General features: G+C 32.7%; 2 protein-coding genes across 5 annotated transcripts in view; both read right to left on the bottom strand.

The window, feature by feature from the left end:
- Positions 1 to 20,676, bottom strand: part of LOC106065042 (delta(14)-sterol reductase TM7SF2-like) — a 36,514-nt gene extending 15,838 nt beyond the window's left edge. The window contains exons 1-2 of one of the 4 annotated variants that reach the window (XM_056023230.1): positions 20,413 to 20,676; positions 13,073 to 13,173 (exon numbers count right to left, since the gene is read on the bottom strand). The gene's annotated coding sequence lies outside the window, so the exon portion shown is untranslated. Of the gene's footprint in view, positions 1 to 13,072; positions 13,174 to 14,550; positions 14,870 to 19,840; positions 19,856 to 20,412 lie in introns of those variants that run through there. The other 3 variants (XM_056023232.1, XM_056023231.1, XM_056023229.1) reach the window with 3 other exon arrangements.
- Positions 160 to 23,885, bottom strand: LOC106065041 (delta(14)-sterol reductase LBR-like). The gene is made up of 10 exons (XM_013223791.2): positions 23,794 to 23,885; positions 11,868 to 11,928; positions 10,901 to 11,029; positions 10,516 to 10,672; positions 9,418 to 9,600; positions 7,096 to 7,319; positions 5,607 to 5,775; positions 4,789 to 4,863; positions 978 to 1,106; positions 160 to 848 (listed from the first exon to the last, which is right to left on the bottom strand). The coding sequence occupies exons 2-10, from the start codon at positions 11,874 to 11,876 to the stop codon at positions 688 to 690; spliced, it is 1,236 nt and encodes a 411-aa protein (XP_013079245.2). The 5' UTR covers positions 11,877 to 11,928; positions 23,794 to 23,885; the 3' UTR covers positions 160 to 687.
- Positions 23,886 to 23,892: the final 7 nt, after the last annotated feature.

Here is a 23,892-nt window from a genome sequence, read left to right on the forward strand (position 1 = left end):
AACTAAGGAAACTCATGGCATCAAATACATTTTTTTTTTATTTAAAGACTATAATATTGAAAAGAAATGAGCAATTCAAAACAATAACAACAAATTAAAAAAAAATTTTTTTTGCAAAGATAAATATTTATGTAAAAAAAACAAATAAACAAGAAAGACTTTTATGACATGTTTCAACTATTTTATTGTCCAGTATATGGTGTAAGATAATAAAATATTTATTGCTGATTTTTATTTTATAATGATGCATATTTTCTTTAATTGTACAATTCATAATAAAAGTATGTTTTGGTTCAATTAGATTACATGAAGGTGACAAAAGTTATTGAATGTACACAGTTTTTTTATTATATTATTTTAATCATTTTGGCTTGAATATGTGTCAAGCAATGTTCCACTAAAGACACATTTAACAGAAGACACATTTAACTGAAAACACATTCAACATTTGACTTAAAGACACACTGAACTGATAACACATTTAACTAAGTGCACTTTTAACATTTAAAAAAATTAAATAAAGCTTAATGGAATTGAAGACACATTTTGCCTTAAATATGTGTCGAGCGATATTCCCTTGAAGACAAATTTAATTAAAAGTACATATAACAATTAAAAAAAAATTAACTTAAGACACACTGAATTGACAACACACTGAACTGAAGACAAATTGAAAAAAAAAATATATCAATATATAAAAGGTATTAATTTCTTAGGCACAGCAGTCTCATATTTATCCCAGACGTTGTTTCCCATTGTATGCTGCTTATAGTAAGTAGTCTGCTGCAGCCAGACAAGGACTGAACCATACATTAGTAAGAGGATGATCACTGACAAGTTGCTCAAACCTTATAACAAGAAAAAGCAATGTACACCAATTGACATTGAAAACATTCTTTATTTATAAAAGTTAATGCACTTGGTTAATATTAAAAATGACATGATTTCTTTCTATAAGTACATTCTTTTGCCCTTACCACAAGCCATTGTCCAGGAAAACCAAATGATCATGTAAGCAACGTAATCTGGTTTTTGTACAATCCCCCAATAGCCACTTACAAGAAAACGCTTTCCAGAACTAGCACCAACTGAAACAGTTCTTATAGCTGCAAAACATAGTGAATACAAAGTGAAAAGATAATGTCATGATAAAACCAGTAAAATCATTTTTAATGAGCACCCTGCAAGTCCCCACCACCAAGCAGACAATAGATTCGTTGGCTGCCTGGGCATGTAGTATGAACTCTGGATGGTCATTTCGAGGGTCCTGGGTTCAAACCCTGCCTAAGTTCATCAGAACCAAAAACTTTGCCTTGCAGCTTTAAAAATAGCTTAGAAAATACACAGCTTTTAAGTTTATGATTTATATATGAGTATATTTGTGTATAAATATAAAACAATACACTAACAGGTTCAAAAGTATCTTAAACATTGTCCAAGATAGGGTGAAAAATAAAAAACACCATCATTTTTAGAAGCCATATTTCAATGGCAACTCTTGATAACCTCTAGCCTTTTAATAACTCCTGACCATTGCAATACATAGTTTCTGACACTAGCGGATCCAGAACTTTGGAAAGGGAGGGGGGGCATGTTTTTCAAAACCCTAACCTAATGCCCAACTCCGCCATTCCCAAGCCCAGGTAAAGGAGGAGGGGTGATCGTAAGGCTAGAAATCTCAGATCACTAAACTATTGCTACAGAAACCGGAAACTCGCAAAACCAACTAGAACTTGGCCAGGAAGGTTCCTCTGTGGAAGATTCTATGACGTGTACTAGTGAAAGCCCTCTGGAAGCTAGCACACCAAGACCTCAATCTAGACCACGATCACACACAGGGAGTAGCACTTCTACTGTCAAGAGAGGCATCAAAGGCTTTGTTGGGATGGGAACCAGTTTCCTCAAGACTAATGTCAGCCAGGTTTAATGCAAAGGGAAGGAAAACAACCATCATCCAGTGCTATGCACCAACAAATGCAGCACCAGAAGAAGAGAAAGAAGAATTTTATAACGCTCTACAATTTGTATTAGAAAAAAAAACTAAAAATGATATCAAGCTTATTATGGGTGACATGAACGCAAAAGTAGGTACAAACAACGCTGGAAAGGAGCTCTACATGGGTAAACATGGTACAGGCACATGCAATGAAAATGGGGACTTATTTGCTGATTTCTGCGCATTCAACGATCTTAACATAAGAGGAACCATCTTTCCACACAAAACTGTACACAAGACAACATGGACTTCCCCAGATGGTAAAATGGAAAACCAAATCGACCATTTTGCAATCTCTCAGAAATGGTGAAGTCTAATTGATGTTAAGGTGAGATGAGGAGCAGATGTAGCTTCTGACCATCATCTACTAATAGCAACAGCGAGGATCAAACTTAAATCCTTTAAGGATTTTTCAGACAGACCACACTACAAATTCAACACCCAGTACTTGAAGAGCAAGAAAAACAAGGTAGGCTACTCTTCAACTGTGAGGTTAAAAATAAATTTGAAGTACTTGCTGGACTTGTGACAGATGAAACCCTTGAGCAGCACTGCCTCACTTTCCAAGAGATATGGAAAAGCACATGTACAGACGTCCTAGGCAGAAAAACGAAACAACACAAGGAATGGTTGTCTACAGAAACATGGGCCAAAATCCAGGAAGGGAAAGAGCTAAAAGAAAAGATAAACCAATGCCAGAATGAAGAGCAAAAAGCTAATCTTAGAGCCCAGTATGGTGCAGTAACAAGTCTGTAAGAAAGAATGCAAGAGAGGACAAAAAATGCTTCCTTCATGAAATGACAGTCGATGCAGAAAAGGCAGCAGAGCAAAGAGACATGAAAACGTTGTATGACATAACAAGAACCTTAGCAGGAAGAAATACCAACAAGCCAGTGAAAGACAAACAAGGAAAGATTATCACCAGTGATGTTGGACAGAAGGATAGATGGGCAGAACACTTCCAGGAAATTTTGAACCGACATCCTCCTGAATCGATTCCGGACATACCCCCAGCAACAGAAGAAATGGATGTTAACACAGGTCCTCCTACTAAAGGGGAGATAATCAAGGCCATCAAGAATGCAAAAAAAGGGAAAGGCGCCAGGCCCAGATGGTATACCAGTAGAGGCACTAAAAGCAGACCCCAAAATATCAGCTGAAATGCTGCATCCACTGCTATGCAAGATTTGGGAACAAGAACAGGTCCCTAAAATCTGGAAACTGGGTTACCTAATTAAATTACCCAAATAAGGTGACCTTACTCAATGCAACAACTGGCGAGGAATCATGTTACTGTCAACCCTTAGCAAGGTCTTAACTAGGATAATACTGGAATGCCTAAAAGATGCCCTAGACAAAAGACTAAGACCAGAACAGGCTGGATTCCGTAAGGAGAAATCATGCACTGACCACATTGCTACACTATGTATTATCATAGAACAATCTATCGAGTGGCAATCTCCTTTGTACATGACCTTTGTTGATTTTGAGAAAGCCTTCGACAGTATTGACAGACATAATCTGGAGACTGATGAATCACTACGGAATTCCAACTAAATTCACCAATATCATTAAACAGTTATATGATGACTCATCATGTCAAGTAATACACAATGGTAAGCTGACCAACCCTATTCAAGTAAAAACAGGAGTAAGACAGGGATGTATGCTTTCACCCTTGATATTTTTGCTGGTGATTGATTGGGTCATGAGACAGACAGTCTTAGATAATAAAAGTGGCATACAATGGACACTAACACAACATTTAGAGGACCTGGATTTCGCCGATGACATCTGCCTCCTCTCCCATACACAACAAAATGCTCAGACCAAATTGAGCAGACTCTCAGAAATAGAGAAAAAGACTGGACTTCTAATCAACAAAAAAAAAACAGAAGTTATGAGGATCAACAACAAAGAACCCAATCATGCTACACAGGGAGAGAACATCCTTGATACGGACCACTTCACTTATCTGGGAAGTAGAGTTAGTAAAGCTAGGTCTGCCTTTTCAACTCTTCAAACAATCTGGCGCTCTAAGGCACTATCTCTACATAACAAAATACGAATCTATAATACAAACGTTAAGTCTGTCCTTCTATACAGTTCAGAAACTTGGAGAGTCTCTAAAACAAATACTGGTATGGAAAAGCTCCAGACTTTTGTTAACAGATGCCTACGCTGGATATTAGGAATTAGGTGGCCAGAAAAGATTACTATCAATTTGTGGGAGAGAACTAGACAAAAGCCCATAGCCCAGGACATCACAAAACGAAAATGGAGCTGGATAGGACGCACCCTGCGAAAACCAGCTACCAATGTTGCAAGGCAGGCACTTGACTGAAACTCACAAGGAAAGAGGAAAGTGGGCAGACCCAAGCAAACCTGGAAGCTCCCCCAGTGGGGTTCAAAAGCATTTTTCACTGCAGAAACGCATTCTCCTGACATCTAAAGCTCATTATTCATCCTATTAAAAAAGTACCTTTTGAATAATTATTTACTTGAAAAATGATCTAAATATGAATTTATAGGCCCTTACTACATTGCAAATACAACCCATTTGTTCCTTGAAAAGATAAGATACCCACAGATTTAGATTAAAGCTTTGAGGATCGCGAAGTGCCCCTTACCCCCCGATCCACCAGTGCTGACATGTGAAGCTAACTTTAAAGTCAAGTGGTCATGTACCATTACAAGACAGGTGCAAGCAATTGACAAAGTTGAGTAATATATTAAAAAATAAATTAAAATAAAATTATCTATAAAAGTTGTGTTTAATACGAGTAACTGACCTTTCTGTATAAGTTTTTCATTTTGGAAACCTTCCTTCTGTTGGGTGCAACTGATATACATTATGAGGCCAAACACTTTAAAAAAAAACAACTCTAGTTACATTAACAGTATAAAAGTTTAATTAACAGTATAAGTTTGAGTGACAGTATAAGTTTAAATTAAATTGACACTACAAGTTAAATTGACATTTTTAAGTTAAATTGATACCTTAAGTTAAATTGGCCCCTTGAGTTAAATGGAAACTCTTAAGTAATTTTTAAAATTGACATTAAAAGTGTGTTAAATACATTAATTTAGAAATGAAATTTTTAATTTTGTTCACGAGTCTGAGAGAAGTAAGAAAAACAGAAATTTTAGATATCAACAGCCAAATACTAAGTTCTGTCTTAAATTAGTTCAAAATAAGATTTTCGTGTCTTAAAATGTAATTCTTTTTTAGTTTCATCAGATTGAGGCTGAAAACAAGAATTCTACTCTATTTAAAATAGTAAATTACCACTTTTAAGCCTTCATTAGTTGATGTGAAGGTCAAGTTTCTTTGTCCAATGGTTAACTAAGGTGTCATTTGACCAACCAACTTAACTTTCCCCCAACTAATGTCAGGTACCCATTAGAGTTGGGTGGATTTAGGGGCATTCTAAAAAATCTAAAAATTCAAAATCCCAGCCTTTACCACAATTCAAACTCAAACACCCCCAGCAGGGCTAAGCGCTTTACCAGACAGCCACCATGTCCCCATTTAAACAAGAATTAATTTGATTTTTAAATATTTAATAACTTCACAGCCTAAGACAACAACAAACAAACGTGTACTAACAGTAGAGGATATAAGCCAGTAAGATTAATGGCTTTGGCAAGCGTATTTCTGTAGTGGCAGCAAAATATACGGGTAGTGAATGAAGAAAGGGGAGAAACATCAGTACACGCATCAGCCAGAGGAATCCAAGACCTACATACTTCACGAATGGTTTGCGTTGCATAAATTGCTGTAAACAATTTTGTTTTAATTAGCAAAGCAACTGCCAGTACTCATGCTTAAAGACATTAAACAATAGTGAAGGAATTCATGTGTGACAGTAAGCCTACTTGGCTGGTTTCAAATGACATACATAACTTAGTGATCAAATAGATTCTACAGTCCTTGAAACTGTAATCTAAAAGTAAAAAAATTGTCATTGTGTTTGTAAAATGTTTTGATGGGCTTTCGTGTAAATATATATTGTAAGATGATCTGCATGTATATAATATATATACATATATACACACACACACAGTGCCGGTACTCACTGATGGATAGCCTAACTGTTAGATACTAATAAATCAATAATAAACGTTAAAATACAAGAAAAGTAATAATTTTTTCCCCACATTTAAAAAAAGTGCGGGTATGCTGTACCGGTGTGTACCGGCACAAAAAAGCACATATACATACATATATATATAAGTGAGAAGCAAATTTTTATCCCATGTATTTTGTTAAAAAAGATATAGTAACTCTTTCTCTCCTAATTGAGGATACCAAAGATGATTTGACCTCATTAAATTAATGTTTAATTTTATGAACTTTATTTTGTGTTAGATAAAAAGAGCATGCATTCCCCTTTAATTCTATTTCAAACAAACCATTTTGTAATAACAAACGACAAAGCTATTGAAGCTTAATCATAACAGGGTACTAAATTATGAAATAGTAATGGGCAAAATGAAGAATTCCGTCGAAACGTGGGAAAATAATTACGGAGAGAAAGAGTGAAAGGGCAGTTTTTGTAACTGTAAGTGTGTGTAGGTGTTTTTGCAACTGTCAGTGTGGGTAGGTGTTTTTGCAACAGTAAGTATGGGTAGGTGTTTTTGAAACTGTAAGAGTGGTTAGGTGTTTTTTGCAACTGTAAGTGTGGTTAGGTGTTTTTGCAACGGTAAGTGTGGGTAGGTGTTTTTGCAACTGTGTGAGTAGGTGTTTTTGCAACTGTAAGTGTGGGTAGGTGTTTTTTGCAACTGTAAATGTGGGTAGGTGTTTTTGCAACTGCAAGTGTGGGTAGGTGTTTGTATCCAAGGTAAAGTATGAACACTATGGTCATGTAGTATGTGCTCTAGACTGTTGTCTCAATGATACTGGGTTCTAACTCTGCAAGCCTACATATTCTGCCATTATGAGGATAGCTTGGACTGGGATGTAATAATCTTCTGAAGGAACATTCAAAACATTTAAATAAAACAAACATCAGTGCAAATGCCGCCCACATATGATTCTCATTATCATGTTGGGTTGTTGCCTATGGTGAAAATGTCTATTTCTATTTATTACTCACCTCATTATACAAAGTGTAAGCAATGAAAATACTCTGAGTTATAGTTAAGAAAATCACAGAAGAGTTCCACTTATGCTCCATTATCATATTTAGAAAGATGATCATATCCAATAATACCCATCCTATCATTCCTGCATAGACATAGAAGAAGTATTTCAGATCCAAATCACCGATTTTTATGCTGATGGTGTTGCCATAAAAAATAGCTGCAGGCCAACTGAAATCTGCAGAGAAAAAAATATATAACACATAATTTACAGGAATCAAAGATTTTATACTAAGTATATATAAACCCATTCACGTTCCCTTCGCCAGCTGAGTAATAGTATTACACCTTAGCCAGCTGAGTAATAGTAATAGTATTATTACCTCGAATGTCTCTAGCAAAATGATATTGGCCCAAGCAGTATGTATAGTTGTGACGAACACACTTGTCGGGGATAATATTATCAAACTTGACAATTCAATGAAATGAAGAAAGAAACATCTCTCTGTATTTTCTTAAAACATCTTTAATAATACTTCTTCAACTTTCACATAAAATGACTTCTCAATTCAATAACAACTTGACTTGATACTTCATAAATAAAACTTAAAGATACATGAAACTTCACTTAGTATAACTTCAACTTATAAAACTTTAATTAATGGACCCGCTAATATCACAAAACTTATAATCATTACTAATCGAGGACTAAGCGAGGACCATCGCTCTACAAGAACTACTACTATGCGAGGACCCCGTCTAACTGACTTTCCCCTAATTTATACCTTTCTTAATCGTACGTTCCAGAATCATGGAACCTTCTCAGATAATTATTTTAGTAACTTTGACCTTCTAGAAGCTGACGTGTGCTATTTTTTCCCTTAACCCTTTTCTTTGATTGGATATCTAAAATTAACTTGTTTACGCTGGACACTTGCACTGGTTTGAACTCGCTTCTAGAAACTGGTCGAAATAGGTCACAGACTCGACTAATGACAATAGTGCAGTGATTGCAAGAAAATACTTCAATATTTGTTTGCCGTTTAACTCCCAAAGTAGGGTCCAAGTGTTAGAGTTCAGAAATTATTTCTCCTACAATGCCTTTTGCTCATACTTGTGGTGGGGCAAACAAATATTGAAGTATTTTCTTCCAATCAGAGCGCACTATACATCCTGCATTGGCCAATATCATTTTGCGAGAGACATCCGAGATAATAATACTATTACTGTGCATGTACGTCTGTAATTAGTGTGATCATTGTAAGATGATTTACATGTTAATAAAGAAGTCTTATTGTGAACCTTTTTTTTTTTTGGTTGCAAAATCCGTCATCATAACGATGCACAACAGTCAGGAAAATTTTTTCCATTAAGACGCAAGAAAATTTTTTTAAAGTATCAAGTTAGAGGAGACATTATGAAATGTCTTCTTTAAAGATTTTTGATTCAATTAGGTTGCAGAGGTTCACATGAAAACAGTATACATTTTAATATGTACTTATTAGAAGATGAAACCTCTCTTACTTAAAATAGTTTAATTATTTTTATTCTATTGTAATGTCGTTTTATATTTTAATGTTCAAACATAGATTGATAAAATATAAATATTTTTTCCTTAAGAAATAAATTGACAGGCTTCACTCAACCCCTTCTGATTTTGTCAGGACATCTATCCCCATATGGGGGCGAGCCCCATAGTTTGAGAAATGCCATCCTTCAGGTTTCAATGTGTTAATTTAGTATTACATATTAATAAGAGACTTAAACTCTGCCAAGTCCTAAGTTTCCCTCAATGATTCAGCCGTTTCATGCTTTATGCTTTAATAGCAGTAGGATCACTTGTAGTATTTATCCTAACATATGAAAGAAATGTTCCTTTATCTTTGTATTTTATTACGTTATGTTTTAGTATTTGTAAATTATCATTCAGTGTTTTATGCATTGTGCATGCGCTACTTTACTTTGAATTCTTCTGTACTAAAGTGTCTCAAAATTTAGTGATTTAAAAAAGGTGTTACTCTAGATAAATGTGAATATTCATTTGGTATAAATCTCAAGGCGCTCTTTTGCAGTTCTAGTTTCTTTATGTCTTCTTGAGTTGAGGGGTTCCATAGGATGCATGTACTAACCAAGATTAAACAGTTGTTTAGTTTTATGTTCTTCAAATTTCCTCACATATTAACAATACCGGATGATTTCTATCATAAGAGAGATATAATGATGACAACAGAAAATAGATTATTTTCTAATACACCCTTTTCTGACGATGTACCAAATTTTTTACTACTGCTGGATAACTATATTATTTGTTAAAGCTCAATTGAGAAATAATTTACCTCTGTCTTTCGTAGAAATGCCAATACGTCCAAGAATATAGAACACAAAACTCAAGAAGTAGCAGAGAACAGTTGTCACACAGAGTAGGCGGAGATATTCACTGTGTAACAATTTGATCAAGGATGGATTTAAATAGTATGTTACCAACAATACAGTAATGCAGGTTACCATGCTGGAAAATGCTGATAGAAAAAAAAAAAGATGATCTACTTTGTTGTTTTGATAGGATACAACTTCTTAATTTGTCTTGATAACATACAAAGTGATGTACATTTTTTATTTTGAATTATAATAAGAAGAAAATAAGAGATCAGAAAATTATGGAAGCATTATATCAAAATTGGCTGCTTGGACATCTGGTATTCACTTTGGATTGTCATCTTGATGGTACCAAGTCCAAACCCTGCCTACTACATCTCCTGCCACCTGAAGGATGTGGTTTGTGTGGTTTATGAAGGAAGTCTGAAGTATATGAAAGAAAACTATCAAGAAAGAAGTGAGGTATAAAAGATTAAAAAATATAAGAAGCCAATTGAGACGTGTCCAGATGAAAGGAAGCTGATGAAAGTTTGAAAGGGTAAATTTAATTATATTGTTATGACACAATTAGAAATTAGTTATTTGTTTTATAAATAATGAAAGTTTTGGCTAAGAGACAATGACGCGACTAGTAAAAACTAGACTTTTTTAGATCTGCCCTATAGATCACAAGGTCTGAAAGGGGAACTTTACTTTTTATTTGCATTTTATCTACGTTTGGTTTATCTGCCTTAGACACAGCACAGAAGCGCCTAACAAAATGGGCCTAACAATATGGACTATATTATAGTGTCTGATATTAAAACTGTAGTAACCTAATGAAACACTACAAGAAGACATGTCTTAATCCTAGGCTTTATTGAACAAGAATGACAAACAGTTCACGATAACAAAGTACACACACACACACACACAAGCTGACCTGGACACCAAGACATTTTGACACATAAGAACAGATCAGTTCACAACACACAACAAGAACATAAATACACAACAAAAACAGAACAAAACAATGAGTTAGTCATATTAGACTGTTTGTACAAAAAAAAAAACGGTACCTTGATTTTCAGTGTATGAGACTGCAGGCACATGTGTTATTGCAAGCAGGAGCACTATCAAGATGTAGCCAATGACTACGTAAAAACTGAACATAGAAAAGTATACATTGGGCAGGGTAGGAATTACCATAGGCAGCTGCAACAGCATACACTGGTTCTGGGGAAGGTTATTTTCAAAAGAAAAGTCAAAGATGTATGAAGCTGTGGTTCTCAAAACAAGGGAAAGAGATCACCCATATACTATTTAAAGTTATTAAGGATTTTTTAAATGCATTTCACATATTTTATTTTAAATTTCAGAAATGGTTGTTTTTGAAGCACTGATTTAAGGTCAATATAGACCTTCCTTGCATCCATATTTGTAGTTACAAAACGAAAGTCTAACCTTTTCACATCGAAGCACTAAGAAGATAAGAAACACTGGAGCCAGAAACATGAAAAGGATAGAAGCAACAAGCCATCTCAATGAAACTGACGGCACTATAATATCATCAAGTCTGATGTTTCCTCGTCTCTGAAATTCAATACAAGAATTTAATAAAACATGTAAACATTACACTAACAAAATTTTATACTTTTTTTCTTAAGAGATTTTAAAATTAGCAATTTCTTTCTTTAATTAGCCAGATTTCTGCACCTTAGAGCAAAACTAAGTTTCTTCTACTACCGCAACAGCTTTTCACAGCTGCACTAGATTGACTGATAAAATAGGCTTGATGTAAGTATGGGGTATTCAAAGAAAAATGTGTCAGTCACTTACAGGTAAACAAGGTGAATTATGAGTAAGCTTAATTATTACAATCTAATTTTTTAAATAAGTGTTACATGAAGTTATTTCTTATTTTATTGTAAAATGAGATCTAAATAATCTTTTAAAATAATCATTGGTATTTAAAAAAAACAACAGGTTACAGGCATTCAAAACACTAAAACTAAAAATTAATTGTTTTCCTTTTATATTTATTTCAACTAGTGCCATCCTAACTAACTCCACAGATCGCTAATCCTTCAACTTTGTGTATTTTAATACACAAAAGTACAAATGTAAACTCTAATTTTTTTATGTTCATTTAAATGAATTCACTGGGCTGCTTAGTATTTGACATTTCAACCTTTCTCTTGACATTTTTTGAACAAATTTTATTCAGCCCATCCAACATTTAAAAAATAGTACATTTAAAGCTCCCAAGGCCCAATAAGTGTAAAGAAAACTTTAACCAAAATGAGATAGGTAATAGACCTATAATCCAATCTACACAAAAGATTTGTTTAAGGTATTTAGATCTAGCATATAACAACAGTTATGTGTAAGAAAGGGACAAGGGGAAAAAAATTAAGACATAAAAACTTACATTAGCCATGATTATGTTTAAAGCATACACAATAGTGGCATCTGTGATGTTCTTAAAGTAACTGGTACGTAAAAGAGAAGGATAACACTGATTTAAATTAATGCAAACTTTTTTTATTAAATCTATAAAGCATAATAATAAATATGTTGTTTTTTTATTTAAGTCTTCAAAAAAGATTGGTAAAATGCCAAATTAAAATGCATTAAAATTTGTTTGAAAGATGTAATCATAAAATAAAATGAAAAAATATGAACTACTTACCATTTGAAAATCAGAACGCCAAAATAAAAAACCGATAGTAAATAGTAAAATAAAAATGAAACGAATGTAAAAAAAAAAAAAAAAAAGATATAGATCTAGATCCTATAATAGATGATAGATCTAAATCAATGAAGAAATAACGACAAACCACGACGAAAATAAAACTATTTAAATAAAACGTCTAGCATGTGAAAAATATTCGACAGTTGTGCTTTCACAGTTTCAAAAAATGAACAGAATATATTTAGATCTTGAACTAATTCTAGATCTATTGATGTGGTATGTTCCTTGTAAGCACATATTCACACCGCATATAAACATTTTTAAAAAAAGTATTGAACAATAGTCATTTAAAGAAAGTATATTAAATGGACACTTTGAAAAATTAGTTTCTTTTTTCAAATGTTTTCTTTAATTAAAATAATCAAATTTCAACTGACTCTTTTCAATTTTGTTTCTTCTGAAAATATTGTTTCATCCACAACTAACAGCTTTTTCATTTGAAGTAATGATACCAATACCTATGTAGGTGATTAATAGCTTTCGCTACAGCGCTTTCTAAAATATATAAATTTACATAGATAGATCCAGTGGTGGATTTACCTAGAGGAAGCACAAGCTGTAGCTTTCCCCAAAATGATTTTGGACAGTGGTATTCTTAATCATTTTGCAGAAAGAGCAAAACAAATTGTGCTAAATGTTGATTGCAAGGGGACATATATCTCAAATAGCTTATAGGGCCTTATCAAGTCTATATTTGTAACTGCATAGATCACCTTGTCAATCATCTGCCAAGGCTTAAAGAAATTTATAAAAACATTTGCCTATATACAAATTTAGTTGGTTGGGGGAGGGGGATAGCCATTTTTATATTAATAAATTTCTAACATCAATAATGCATCACTATTTACATAAACAGAGATTTATTTCAAAAGCAAACATACTTTTTAAAAAATCATCTTTTGGAACAGCCCATGGAACACCTGCATTTCTGCTTTGTGTCAGATATTTATATTGGTTTGGATATTTCTTTAAAATATCCGACCTAAAATTCATAATAAGGGTTTAAATTAGAAATGAATTTGAATCTGTTTCAGTTCTCACAAAATAGTATCCTTAGTTTTGTCTGAGTGACACACCACATGCCATTTTATTTCAATACTATATAATATACTAATATGGATAGAGTAGTTTATATAAATGCTATTCGGACACCTATAGGCCATAATTTGACAATGGTTTGACATAGAAAAGAAAATGAAATATCAAAATCTTCTTTAGTTTAAGGAGAATAAGGATGACTACTTAAATTTGTACCCCTAACCTATATTTGTTATTATATTTAAGGTCAAAGAGTCCATGTGTTTTAATTTAATTCAGACAAATTTGACCCACATTATTTGATTCCGGACACAATAATTTATTTCAGACAGTCTCTATATTTAGGCATCAATAAACTCAGAGTTTAATTCTATATTAACATTAACTAAATTTTAAGATCCCCAGGCATAGCCCCTCAAATGAAATCATTAAGATGTTTTCAAATTATGCATAAATACAAACACAAAAACTAAAAATATGAACACACTTATTTTACCAAAATTAGGTCACTGGGATAGTGACTTCTACACAGACTCTTAGACTTATTTTATGTTTGCATGATTAGATGTGTGTTGAATGTTTGTGTTTTTTGTTTATTAATTTAATAAATTTCTAATACAGATTATCTTTTGTAGTATAGTACAGGTTAGGATAGCCATTCTTGCATAAATAGCTGAATCCTCTATATTCTCTATATAAATCTAGATCTATCTAATATGTCTAGATCTAGGCATTTAACTTTACCAAGCTCACTCCAAACATTTGCCCATTTAGTCTCTATAAAAAAAAAATATATATATTATTATTAATATAAGATCATCAACATTGACTGTTTGAAATAAATTTTGGTAAGAAAATCGTAATTTTATTCAAACACCCTATTAAATTTTTTTTATGGAATCAAACAACTTGGCTTATGAGTCAAATATATCAGCTCCAAAAACAGAATAAATATTGCCGGGCTCATTAGCATAGACTTAGCCAATCAAAAAATATAGATCTAGTCTTAACCCTAGGAAGAGGTAATTTACCGTAAAGTCATCTTGGTAATATAGGAAAGAACAAATAACCTGACTTACAAATTTAAAATTCTTTTTTCTTACATAAAAAGATAGCTAAATGGAAGGAAATTGGATTAGAATCATTGGGAAAATGGACAAACACATTATACAGCACGCTAGTTTCATATTAAATATCAAAATAAAGATTTAATGAACACAAAAACAGCGAGTGTCCGAATTCATGTAATGTCCGTATTCAATATAAACTACTCTATATAGCAATATCAGAATGATTCTTTTTTTTTTTTTCTGTACTGAACCTTTTTTGAGTTATTGTTTTTTATTCTTAACGCTTTTAAGTCGTAGATAACTTGTAAACACAATGTCACATTGAAACAGCCACAGAACATAAAATTGACTGGTTTTGCCTATGTAGGAGATCAACTGAGATGTAGTGCATTCAAGCTAAATCGAAGATCGAAAAAAAAAACGGATTGGGAAATTCGATATTGAATTAGTGATGGCACGAGGAATTAAAATTGTTTTTCTCTTCTATTAGGTAGAAATCTTCCTTAGATAACTGTACAATTAATTGATATAATTGGCTTTAGTTGGATCTTTGTTGGGGGCATCCAATATACCTTAAACACCTTCCCCCCCCCCACACCATACTAGCCTACTAGTTTTAACTTGAGGCGGAAAACAGATTGAGCTTTCAACATTCTACTTTTAGGACCATTTTTTTGACTAATTTCAAATTAGCTATTATTGACATATTATATATCAATTTTATTGCCCAAGAATAGAGGAATTCAAAAAAAATAAAATCAGAAGCAACAGACAATTATTTAACTTGAAAAAATGAGGTCAAACACACTTACCCCTAATAATGAAAAATTCATCACTCACAGAAGATATGTCTAAAAATCCATGAATTTCACAAATTCACAGTATTATTAACAGAAAAAATGTGTCACAAAGTAAAATATTTTTATAGAACATTTGAAAAAAACAATAAAAACTAGTTTCTTAAAACATTTATGCCTATTAATTAGCCTCCCCAGACCCCACCCCCTCCGTAAAAAAAAATGGTTGCAAATGATACTTTATAATCATCCTGAAAAACAAAACCAGTATCAGTTTTGACATATTATATATCAGTTTTAATGCCCAAGAACAGAGGAATCCAAATATGGTTCATTCATTATCATCAGACAAGTATTAGACCATAAAAAATGAGATCAAACACACTTACCCCTAATAATGAAAAATCCATCATTCACAGAGGGTATGTCCAATATTCCATGAATTTTACAAATTCACAATATTATTAGCAGAAAACTATGTCACAAAGTAAAGTATATTTATAGACCATTTGAAAAAACAAACAAACAATTTTTAAAAATATTTATAACTAATAAATTAGCCCTCCCCCCTCGCCCCACCCTACCATAAAAAGTCTTTTTTTTTTTTTTCTTATATCTTCATGTTTTAACAAACTAATATCAATTTTAGATAAAGTTTATAGATGTATAATTTTAGACTAGAAAAGATCTTATATTAAATGAAATATTATCAAGATTTAGATCTCTTCTAGTTCTTGATCAATTTTTAGATCTAGGTCTAGACTACTATACTCTGACTCTAGTCTAGGCTTATAGATATTAGTTTAGTCCTAATAATAGGTTTTGCATAGTACATGATGTATTCTGTTTACTATCTCATATGATCTCAATTTTTGTATTTGTTGTAATTGTTGCTGAGAAAAGAAATAAAAACAACTTTTATTTGGTTTATAGATTCTATGTGTTTGTTGTTATTTTTAACTATGTCCATAAACCATAAGTAGATCTATATTTAGTCTCTATCCTACACAGCTAATAGTTTTTAAAAAATTATTTAATCTTTCTAGATCTAGTAATCTATTAGATTTATGCCTAGATTTAGATCTTTAAAAGGAAAAAAAAAGTGTTTTTGCCGATATATCTACATTCTAGCTCTATCATCTAGATCTATTAATCTAGAACTACCAAGTATCCTACCTACTTGAATCTCGACTAGATCTAGATTTTTTCCACTTTAAGTCATTTAAGTAGTTTAAGATGTAGATCTAGAATTCTAGATTTAGAGATCTAATTAAGCCCTAAGTTTATAAGCTCCTATGAATTATATTTAGATATAAAATCTTAGATTTAATCTACATTTAGACTTAGACAAGATTCTAGATCTACACGTGTACATCGCAGTTACTAGATCTAGAAATGACTAGATTTAGAATAAATTAGATCTCATATTTTTTCAATGTTAAAATCTAGTTTTAAGTCTATGAATAATATTTAGATGTAGAGATATATTTAGACTTAGGCTAGGGTCTTGATCCAAGCGTGTGGCCCGTGTACATCGCTACTTGACTATCTACTTAAATCTACTAGAAATGACTTGATTTAGATCTAAATCATCTAAAAGAATTTTTCCACGTTAAAATCTACTGATATAGACTCTAGTCCTAATTATATAAGTTACTATGAATTATATTTAGACATAGAATCTATTATAAAATCTTAGATCTAATCTACATTTAGACTTAGACTTAGATCTAGCAAGTCTAGATTCTAGATCCACGCGTGTACATCGCCACTTGACTATCTACTAGAAATGACTAGATTTAGCTCTAAATCATCTCAGATTTCCTAAGTCTATAAGTTATTATGAATTATATTATTATATTTAGACACAGATATACAATTTTAGATCTACATTTAATCTAGAGACTAGACTAGATCTAGATCTAGTCTGATCCACGCGTGTGTGCATCGCTACTTGACTATCTACTAGAAATGACTAGATTTAGCTCTAAATCATCTCAGATTTCCTAAATCTATAAGTTATTATGAATTATATTATTATATTTAGACACAGATATATACAATTTTAGATCTACATTTAATCTAGAGACCAGACTAGATCTGATCCACGCGTGTGTACATCGCTACTTGACTATCTACTAGAAATGACTAGATTTAGCTCTAAATCATCTCAGATTTCCTAAATCTATAAGTTATTATGAATTATATTATTATATTTAGACACAGATATATACAATTTTAGATCTACATTTAATCTAGAGACTAGACTAGATCTAGTCTGATCCACGCGTGTGTGCATCGCTACTTGACTATCTACTAGAAATGACTAGATTTAGCTCTAAATCATCTCAGATTTCCTAAATCTATAAGTTATTATGAATTATATTATTATATTTAGACACAGATATATACAATTTTAGATCTACATTTAGTGAATTTAGTCTAGAGACTAGACTGGATCTAGATCTAGTCCGATCCACGCGTGTGTACATCGCTACTTCACTATCTACTACTTAGTCTTAGCTACGACTAGTACTACTACTAGAACTAGAAGTGACTATATTTAGATCTCTAGACCTTTTCACGTTAAGATGTAGATCTAAGTCTATAACAAATTACTATGAATTATATTTAAACAAAGATCCAGATCTAAAATCTTTATCTTAATCTAGATCTAGTCTAGATCCGCGCACGCTGGCAGCGCAAAAAAAAGGACGCATTTCCCGAGTCATGATGTTATTTGAAATGAAAACAAACGACACTCGTAGTGAAATGTAAAATATTTACCTAAGCAGTTGATATTATTTAAAAAAATGGTCTGTTATAGTTTCAATCTATGATAAGGCTTAATAGATATTGTCGGTTCCACTTATTCCGCGAGAATGAATAAAAAATTAAGCACGATGAAAAAAATTGATGAGGTCAAACTGTCCCGACACACTTCCGATGGGCTTTTAAAAAAACATGTTTTTTTAAAAAACTTTATTTTTTTTATACACCAAAAAAATAAAAAATAAAACACTATGATTGCTGAAATAAAAATAAACGTGTTTTGAAATTAAAATTGGTACCATTTAAATGATATTTTTATAAAATTGTATGCATAGTTTCACGACGCACAAATTATGAAATGGCATCGAGGCTATTTTTTTTTTATTTTTAAGATAAACTAACAACTTAATTTCTTTTCTTTTTTCTCTATCATTTAGAACAATCATTTCTAAACAGTAAGCATGCATTATTTCATAGTAATGATATAGGTTTATATGTTTCTTACCTTTTCAAAGGGGAGCACATAAATCCAAAAGTAAATCCTGTGTGTCTTTTTTTGCATACTTCATGACATTCACAAATGCACAAATTTCTTATAAAAACGAATTTCAAAAAAATATTGCTAATGAAGCTTCCACAAACATAGGTCTACCCATCAGTAAAAGGAAATATACCACAGGTGTTGTATATATGGAGAAAATGAATAATGAACTTCAAAAATGCATTTTCAATAGAAAATCTGTTTTCCGCCTTGAGCTAAAGGGGTTGGGGAAAAAAGGGCGGGGGGATGATAGAATGAGGTCACTAATCATAAGTAAATAAAGATGTAATATAGATCTAGTCAATCTAGATCTATATATATCTTCTTGATCTAGAAATATTATTTTCATATCTAGATCTGCTAATCTAGATCTAACTAGTAGCAAAAAGTAGAATCCTCGGGAGTAGATTCTAGACTACATCTATATGTTTTCTTGCTGCCTAGGGATATCAGCAATGTGGAATGTGGGAAAATCTTTCAGCTGTTGGACCAGTTCTGTAATTTAATTAAATCGGGGTTTTTTTATGTTTTTTTTTTTTTTTTTTTTTGGGGGGGGGGGGGGGACATTTTTGTATATATGAATAGTAGTCGTATATTCAAGTCTGTTTATGGGAAGCCTCTTATTCAAACCCTCAGGATCTGTACCGGTATCGTTTTTTTTTTTTTGTTGTTGATAACTCACAGTCGCGATATTGTGGACAAAATAAATTGACTGATTCAATTTCTAATTGTAAGGCTTTCTCGTGTAGTAGGCCTACAATATGAAGAAAATATTCCATGCGTATGTGCGTATGTCTGCGCAAATGATATGGCAAAAAGTCGCTTTGTGTGAGAAATAATATGAAGGCCTAATTATGCCTAATACACTAGATTCTAGATCTAGTAGTAATACACTATACAGTTAATACAGCCTCTGGCTTAAATGACATGTAGGAGGTCTAATCGTGTTTCATTAATTAAATTGTAGTTCTAAGTATAGTTTTTATGAGTTAAAATTTTGTTTAATATTTAAGTCATCCTTTTTAAAGGCTTTTTTTTTCCTTCTGTCCTCCTTTAGTTTTAGGTGTGCAGCAGACAGCTCTATTCCTAACAACCATACCATGCGGACCGTGGTCAGCTGAAGTGTTTTCCCCATTGGCCATTGTAACACCCTATCATCTAGATCTACATTTAGATCTAGTAACCATGTCCCTGACTACCATGCTCTGCTGAAGCCCTTCCCTTAGCTGCCATGTCATAAGCCCATTGCATAGTAACTTGTTAGTCTAACTCTAAGTCTAAGGTGTTAAAGATGGAAATATTTAATGATAATAATAAAAAAAAAAATATATAATTTATGATCTAGATTCTAGATCTAAATATAATTATAAAGTCATAAATAGATATTCTATAATTCTGGACGAATAATTATTCAAAATTATTGCCAAATACTGTAGAAGGCAAGAGATATAGATTCTAGATCTATATATGTATATAGATAGTCTAGATATGTAGAATCTATGTTATAGAGTCTATACATCTAGATTAGATTATTAGATCTATAACTATAGTCTACAGTGGCTTTTCCCCGGAAATGACCCAAACGTGCTTTGCTTTATGTGGTACGTTACTGTAATGGCAATGGTTAAATCTAGATCTGTCACGTTGTAAAAGCTGCGAAATGGCACTAATAATCGTAATTAAATGGCATGTAAAAACCTTTTTTAAATATACTTAATTGTACCGAGATGTATTTTATTACATTTTTTTTTCAAAATAGCGTTCAGAGAAACTTAAACGAATTGCGTTTTGTTTACAATCAAAACAATGCAGCAGCCCCCCAAAAAATAGGTCAGTAGGCCTAAGGCTAAGGTGTTTCGGTAATTCGGTGTTTTGGGTATACAATAACACCGTTTTAAAAGACAATTTTAAGTAAAATTGAATCAAGTCACATTCTACGATAAATATATTAAGCTGTAAAATTATAATTTGTCTTAATTCGGCTACTATTTATTTATATTTACCATTAAATGACAGGTTGATCGTTTACAACCAACGCTCCGTGACGCTTGGCGGGCTCTAATTTGATTGGCTGTTTAACAGTCTTCTTAAATAAGCAATTTTTCTATTGGACAATATTTTTTACACTTGGGGTCACTGAACTATCGCCTGTTTCTTTGATTAAACAGCCGATGCTCAGGGGTGATGTAGACTCAACGTCATTCGAGTCACACCCCGAGATGGCAAACTCGAATAACGGCAAATTTACCAGAAAAACAAGTAAAATATATAACAAGAAGTACTTTTGTACTAAGATCATTCTTCCTTTATGAAGCTTATGACTTATTGTAAGAAGGATTTTGATTTTAATAAATGATAAATAAAAAGGACCATTTTTTTTTACACATCCCCAATTCCTCTCTTCATCCCCGGAAAAAAAAAATCCTGGATCCGCTCATGTATAAATCTAAGCAGAGCATATAAAATTCTAGTTTGGTGATATAGATCCAGACTTCAATACATTTAAAATAAAGTAGACTGGACTACTGGATCTGGTTAGAGGTATGGTATAGAAGATTCTAGTTTACATATTCAACTTAGAAACATAAAAGACAGTAGTATGATAGTATCTAGACCAAAATGCTGGAAAATTCTAGTTTGGTCAATCTAATGATTTTTAGGCTACTTAGGACTTTGCTCAAAATGTTCCTGAAAGTATATCTGTTTTTTTTATTTTTTTTTTGTTAGTGAACATAAGCGAGAATTTCCATTGGCGAGTGTTCAAAATAATAGATATCCAGACCAAATTTAATTTTAAGATAATTATATTTTGAAAAATGATAACTGTCAAACCAGAGTTTTCCCTGTGTGGCCAATTAGCTAGTTGGTTTGTTTGTTTGTTGTTCTTTGTTGTTGTTGTTTTTTTCAAAATATGCATAAACTGTCAGATCTCTAGGAAAATCTCTAGAGCCGTTTATCGAGATCTATTTCCAGGTTCCAGACTTCGCCCATATTGAGTTTGCAAGCCAATAAGAGAAATTGTAAAAAAAAAATAATAAGATCCATATCCAGTGACAGATCTATATATTTCTCTATATATCTAAAGGGTACCAAAGAAATTATTTAGTTAGTTTGATGTGATCGTTCAATACGTTTTTAGGAATATACCACTGAATATTAGGTTATTGAAAGCATGTGACTGTGACACTATATATACTATTATAGACTATTTATAGATATAATAAATGCTTTTTTTTTTTTGGTGACGGTACGCACCGGTACGGCGTACCGGCACCTTTTTCAATGTGGCGTAAAAATGATTACTTTTCTTGTATTTTAAAGTTTATTATTAATTTATTAGTAGTTAAAGGTTAGGCAATCCATCACTGAGTATCGGCACCTATTTCTTTACAAAAAAAAAAAAAAACACTGGACACAATAATATTTGATGTTAAAAGTGGTCATTATTTTATTAAGTTGGACGAACTATATACTCGGGATGGTTATGGTCATAATGATTGGTTTAATTTTGTTTTGTTTTGGTTTTTTTTCCACACCGATACACTGTAGGTAATATCGTCCCTTTTTTTTTTCAATGATACAAATGGGACGTAAAAAGCTATACAATTGAAAGTAAAGCATTAAAATCAGCTTTATTTTTTTTTTAATATGGTTTGTTGACTCTTACATTAAAAACCTTAGCCCTTACCCTAATTTTTTTTTTGTTAAACCTTCGTTGACAACATAGGTCTATACATCCTAATGACAAAATTAGATTTTTTTTTTTTTTTTTTACATTTAAAAACCTTACTCTTTACCCCAATCCGTTTTTACAAAGCTTATACCAACTCACCATATTACGTACCTGTCGGATTCACCCAATCAGATTGTTTGTTTGTAAAATGTTTTACATGTTTCGGATGTTCCTTCAGAGTTGAAGATAATTACTTCCTAGTCCAAACCTCCCGCAGGACGACGGGGGTTGGGAGCGGGCAGGGTTTGAACCCGGGACCATCGATAAATCAGAACGACAGTCCAGCGTGCAAACCGCACGACCAGTCAGCGCCACTTCCCTGATAAAACCCCCATACTTTCCCAGGATCTGCGATGTAAAGCGTGATCCTAGATTATTTGTGTTAATATATTTTCTTTTAATATTCCTGTATCTGAGGCGACCAAGGAGGATGTTTTTCTACACAAATGTTACAGACCCTCTCTTCTTAATATAAAGAAAAAAATGTACCTACATGATGGAAAAAGCTTTATTTCAGTAACTTTCTCCACAGAGGCTCGGACCGGAAGTCCTTATTAAAAAACGATGATATTATTGTGCTCTCTTAAATTCAAATGAAGAACTATCTTCAACTTGGCTTCCTGTGCAAGTTTAAAAAAAAAATGCTCAAGGTATAGGCCCTATATATATAGATATAGATCTATATTGAAACATTATTCTGACGGTTATACCGTTTACTGTAATTTGTAATGTCTTCATATTAGTGAGTGCCGAGATGCAAATGACTAATACTTCCTATTTACATGGTGAAAGAGCATGTAACGCACGGTCGAATTAGCCCACTTTGATTATTGTGATTCTTGGCGTGAAAAGGATGCCTCCAAAATACATGTTTTAAATTGTTTAATTGGAACGCTCTGATCCAGTACGCCCTTCTACATAGAGGCCCCTGGCTTCATAATAATGACTGCTTGGTCCGTGCGCTCCGTACTGTCGTCACGATTGTCTTGAGTTCGAATCCTTTCCGTCTTGCATGAGGTCTGGCCATCTTTTTAAAGAAACGTTCTGGATGTATAGAACAAACAATACCTTATTTAGGAAAAGGGGTGGGGGGGGGGGTCTAATAGCCACCCCCCTTCTTTTATCCCCTCAATCTGACCGTTCTGACGTATAATAGGCTAAGGGTGTAACTAGAATATAACACTTTTAAGCCCTGCATTGTCCTATAAAAACATGTTTTGGAGTTATAGTTAAGGGTTAGGTTTATAGTTAAAAGGTGTCTTTTTAACGTCTAGTCCATTGGTGATTCAATTAATTATCAAATTAGGGATTATAAATCCATAGACCCTAAAGCCTAAGGCTAAGGCATGCAGCCTGGACTCTAGGCTTTATTATATGTCTCGGAAGTAGATCTAGAATATTCTAGATTAAAATCTAAATCTAGATCTAGATTCAAATCTAAAACTAACTTACTAGACTATGTAGATCAAAGTATCATCAAAGTATCATATGTTAAATGTTCAGATCGTTTAAAACAATAATACAGTAATACACTAATACAGTTTAATGTTTAATATATAGAATCTAGCCTATTATATCTATCCAATAAAAAGCCCACTATTGATAAAGATGGCATATGAAAGATAAAAGATTTCATTAATGTTAGGCTTACTGACACTCCACAGAAAGCCCAAAGAAAAAATCACGCACAATTTTTTGAAAGCCTTCAACACCGACACTGGCGACAGTGTCGCCTGGGAGACTTCACACG

Source organism: Biomphalaria glabrata, chromosome 3 (genome assembly GCF_947242115.1).
Source record: "Biomphalaria glabrata chromosome 3, xgBioGlab47.1, whole genome shotgun sequence".
NCBI classification, from domain to species: Eukaryota; Metazoa; Mollusca; class Gastropoda; family Planorbidae; genus Biomphalaria; species Biomphalaria glabrata.

Bases quoted from the DNA above. Each gene is read 5' to 3' on its own strand.
- LOC106065041 (XM_013223791.2), bottom strand. The intron at 4,864-5,606 runs GTTAGTACACGT...TTTTTTTTAAAG, and splicing joins ACTGGCTTATATCCTCTACT to TGTTTGGCCTCATAATGTAT. The intron at 1,107-4,788 runs GTCAGTTACTCG...TATGTTTTGCAG, and splicing joins TGAAAAACTTATACAGAAAG to CTATAAGAACTGTTTCAGTT.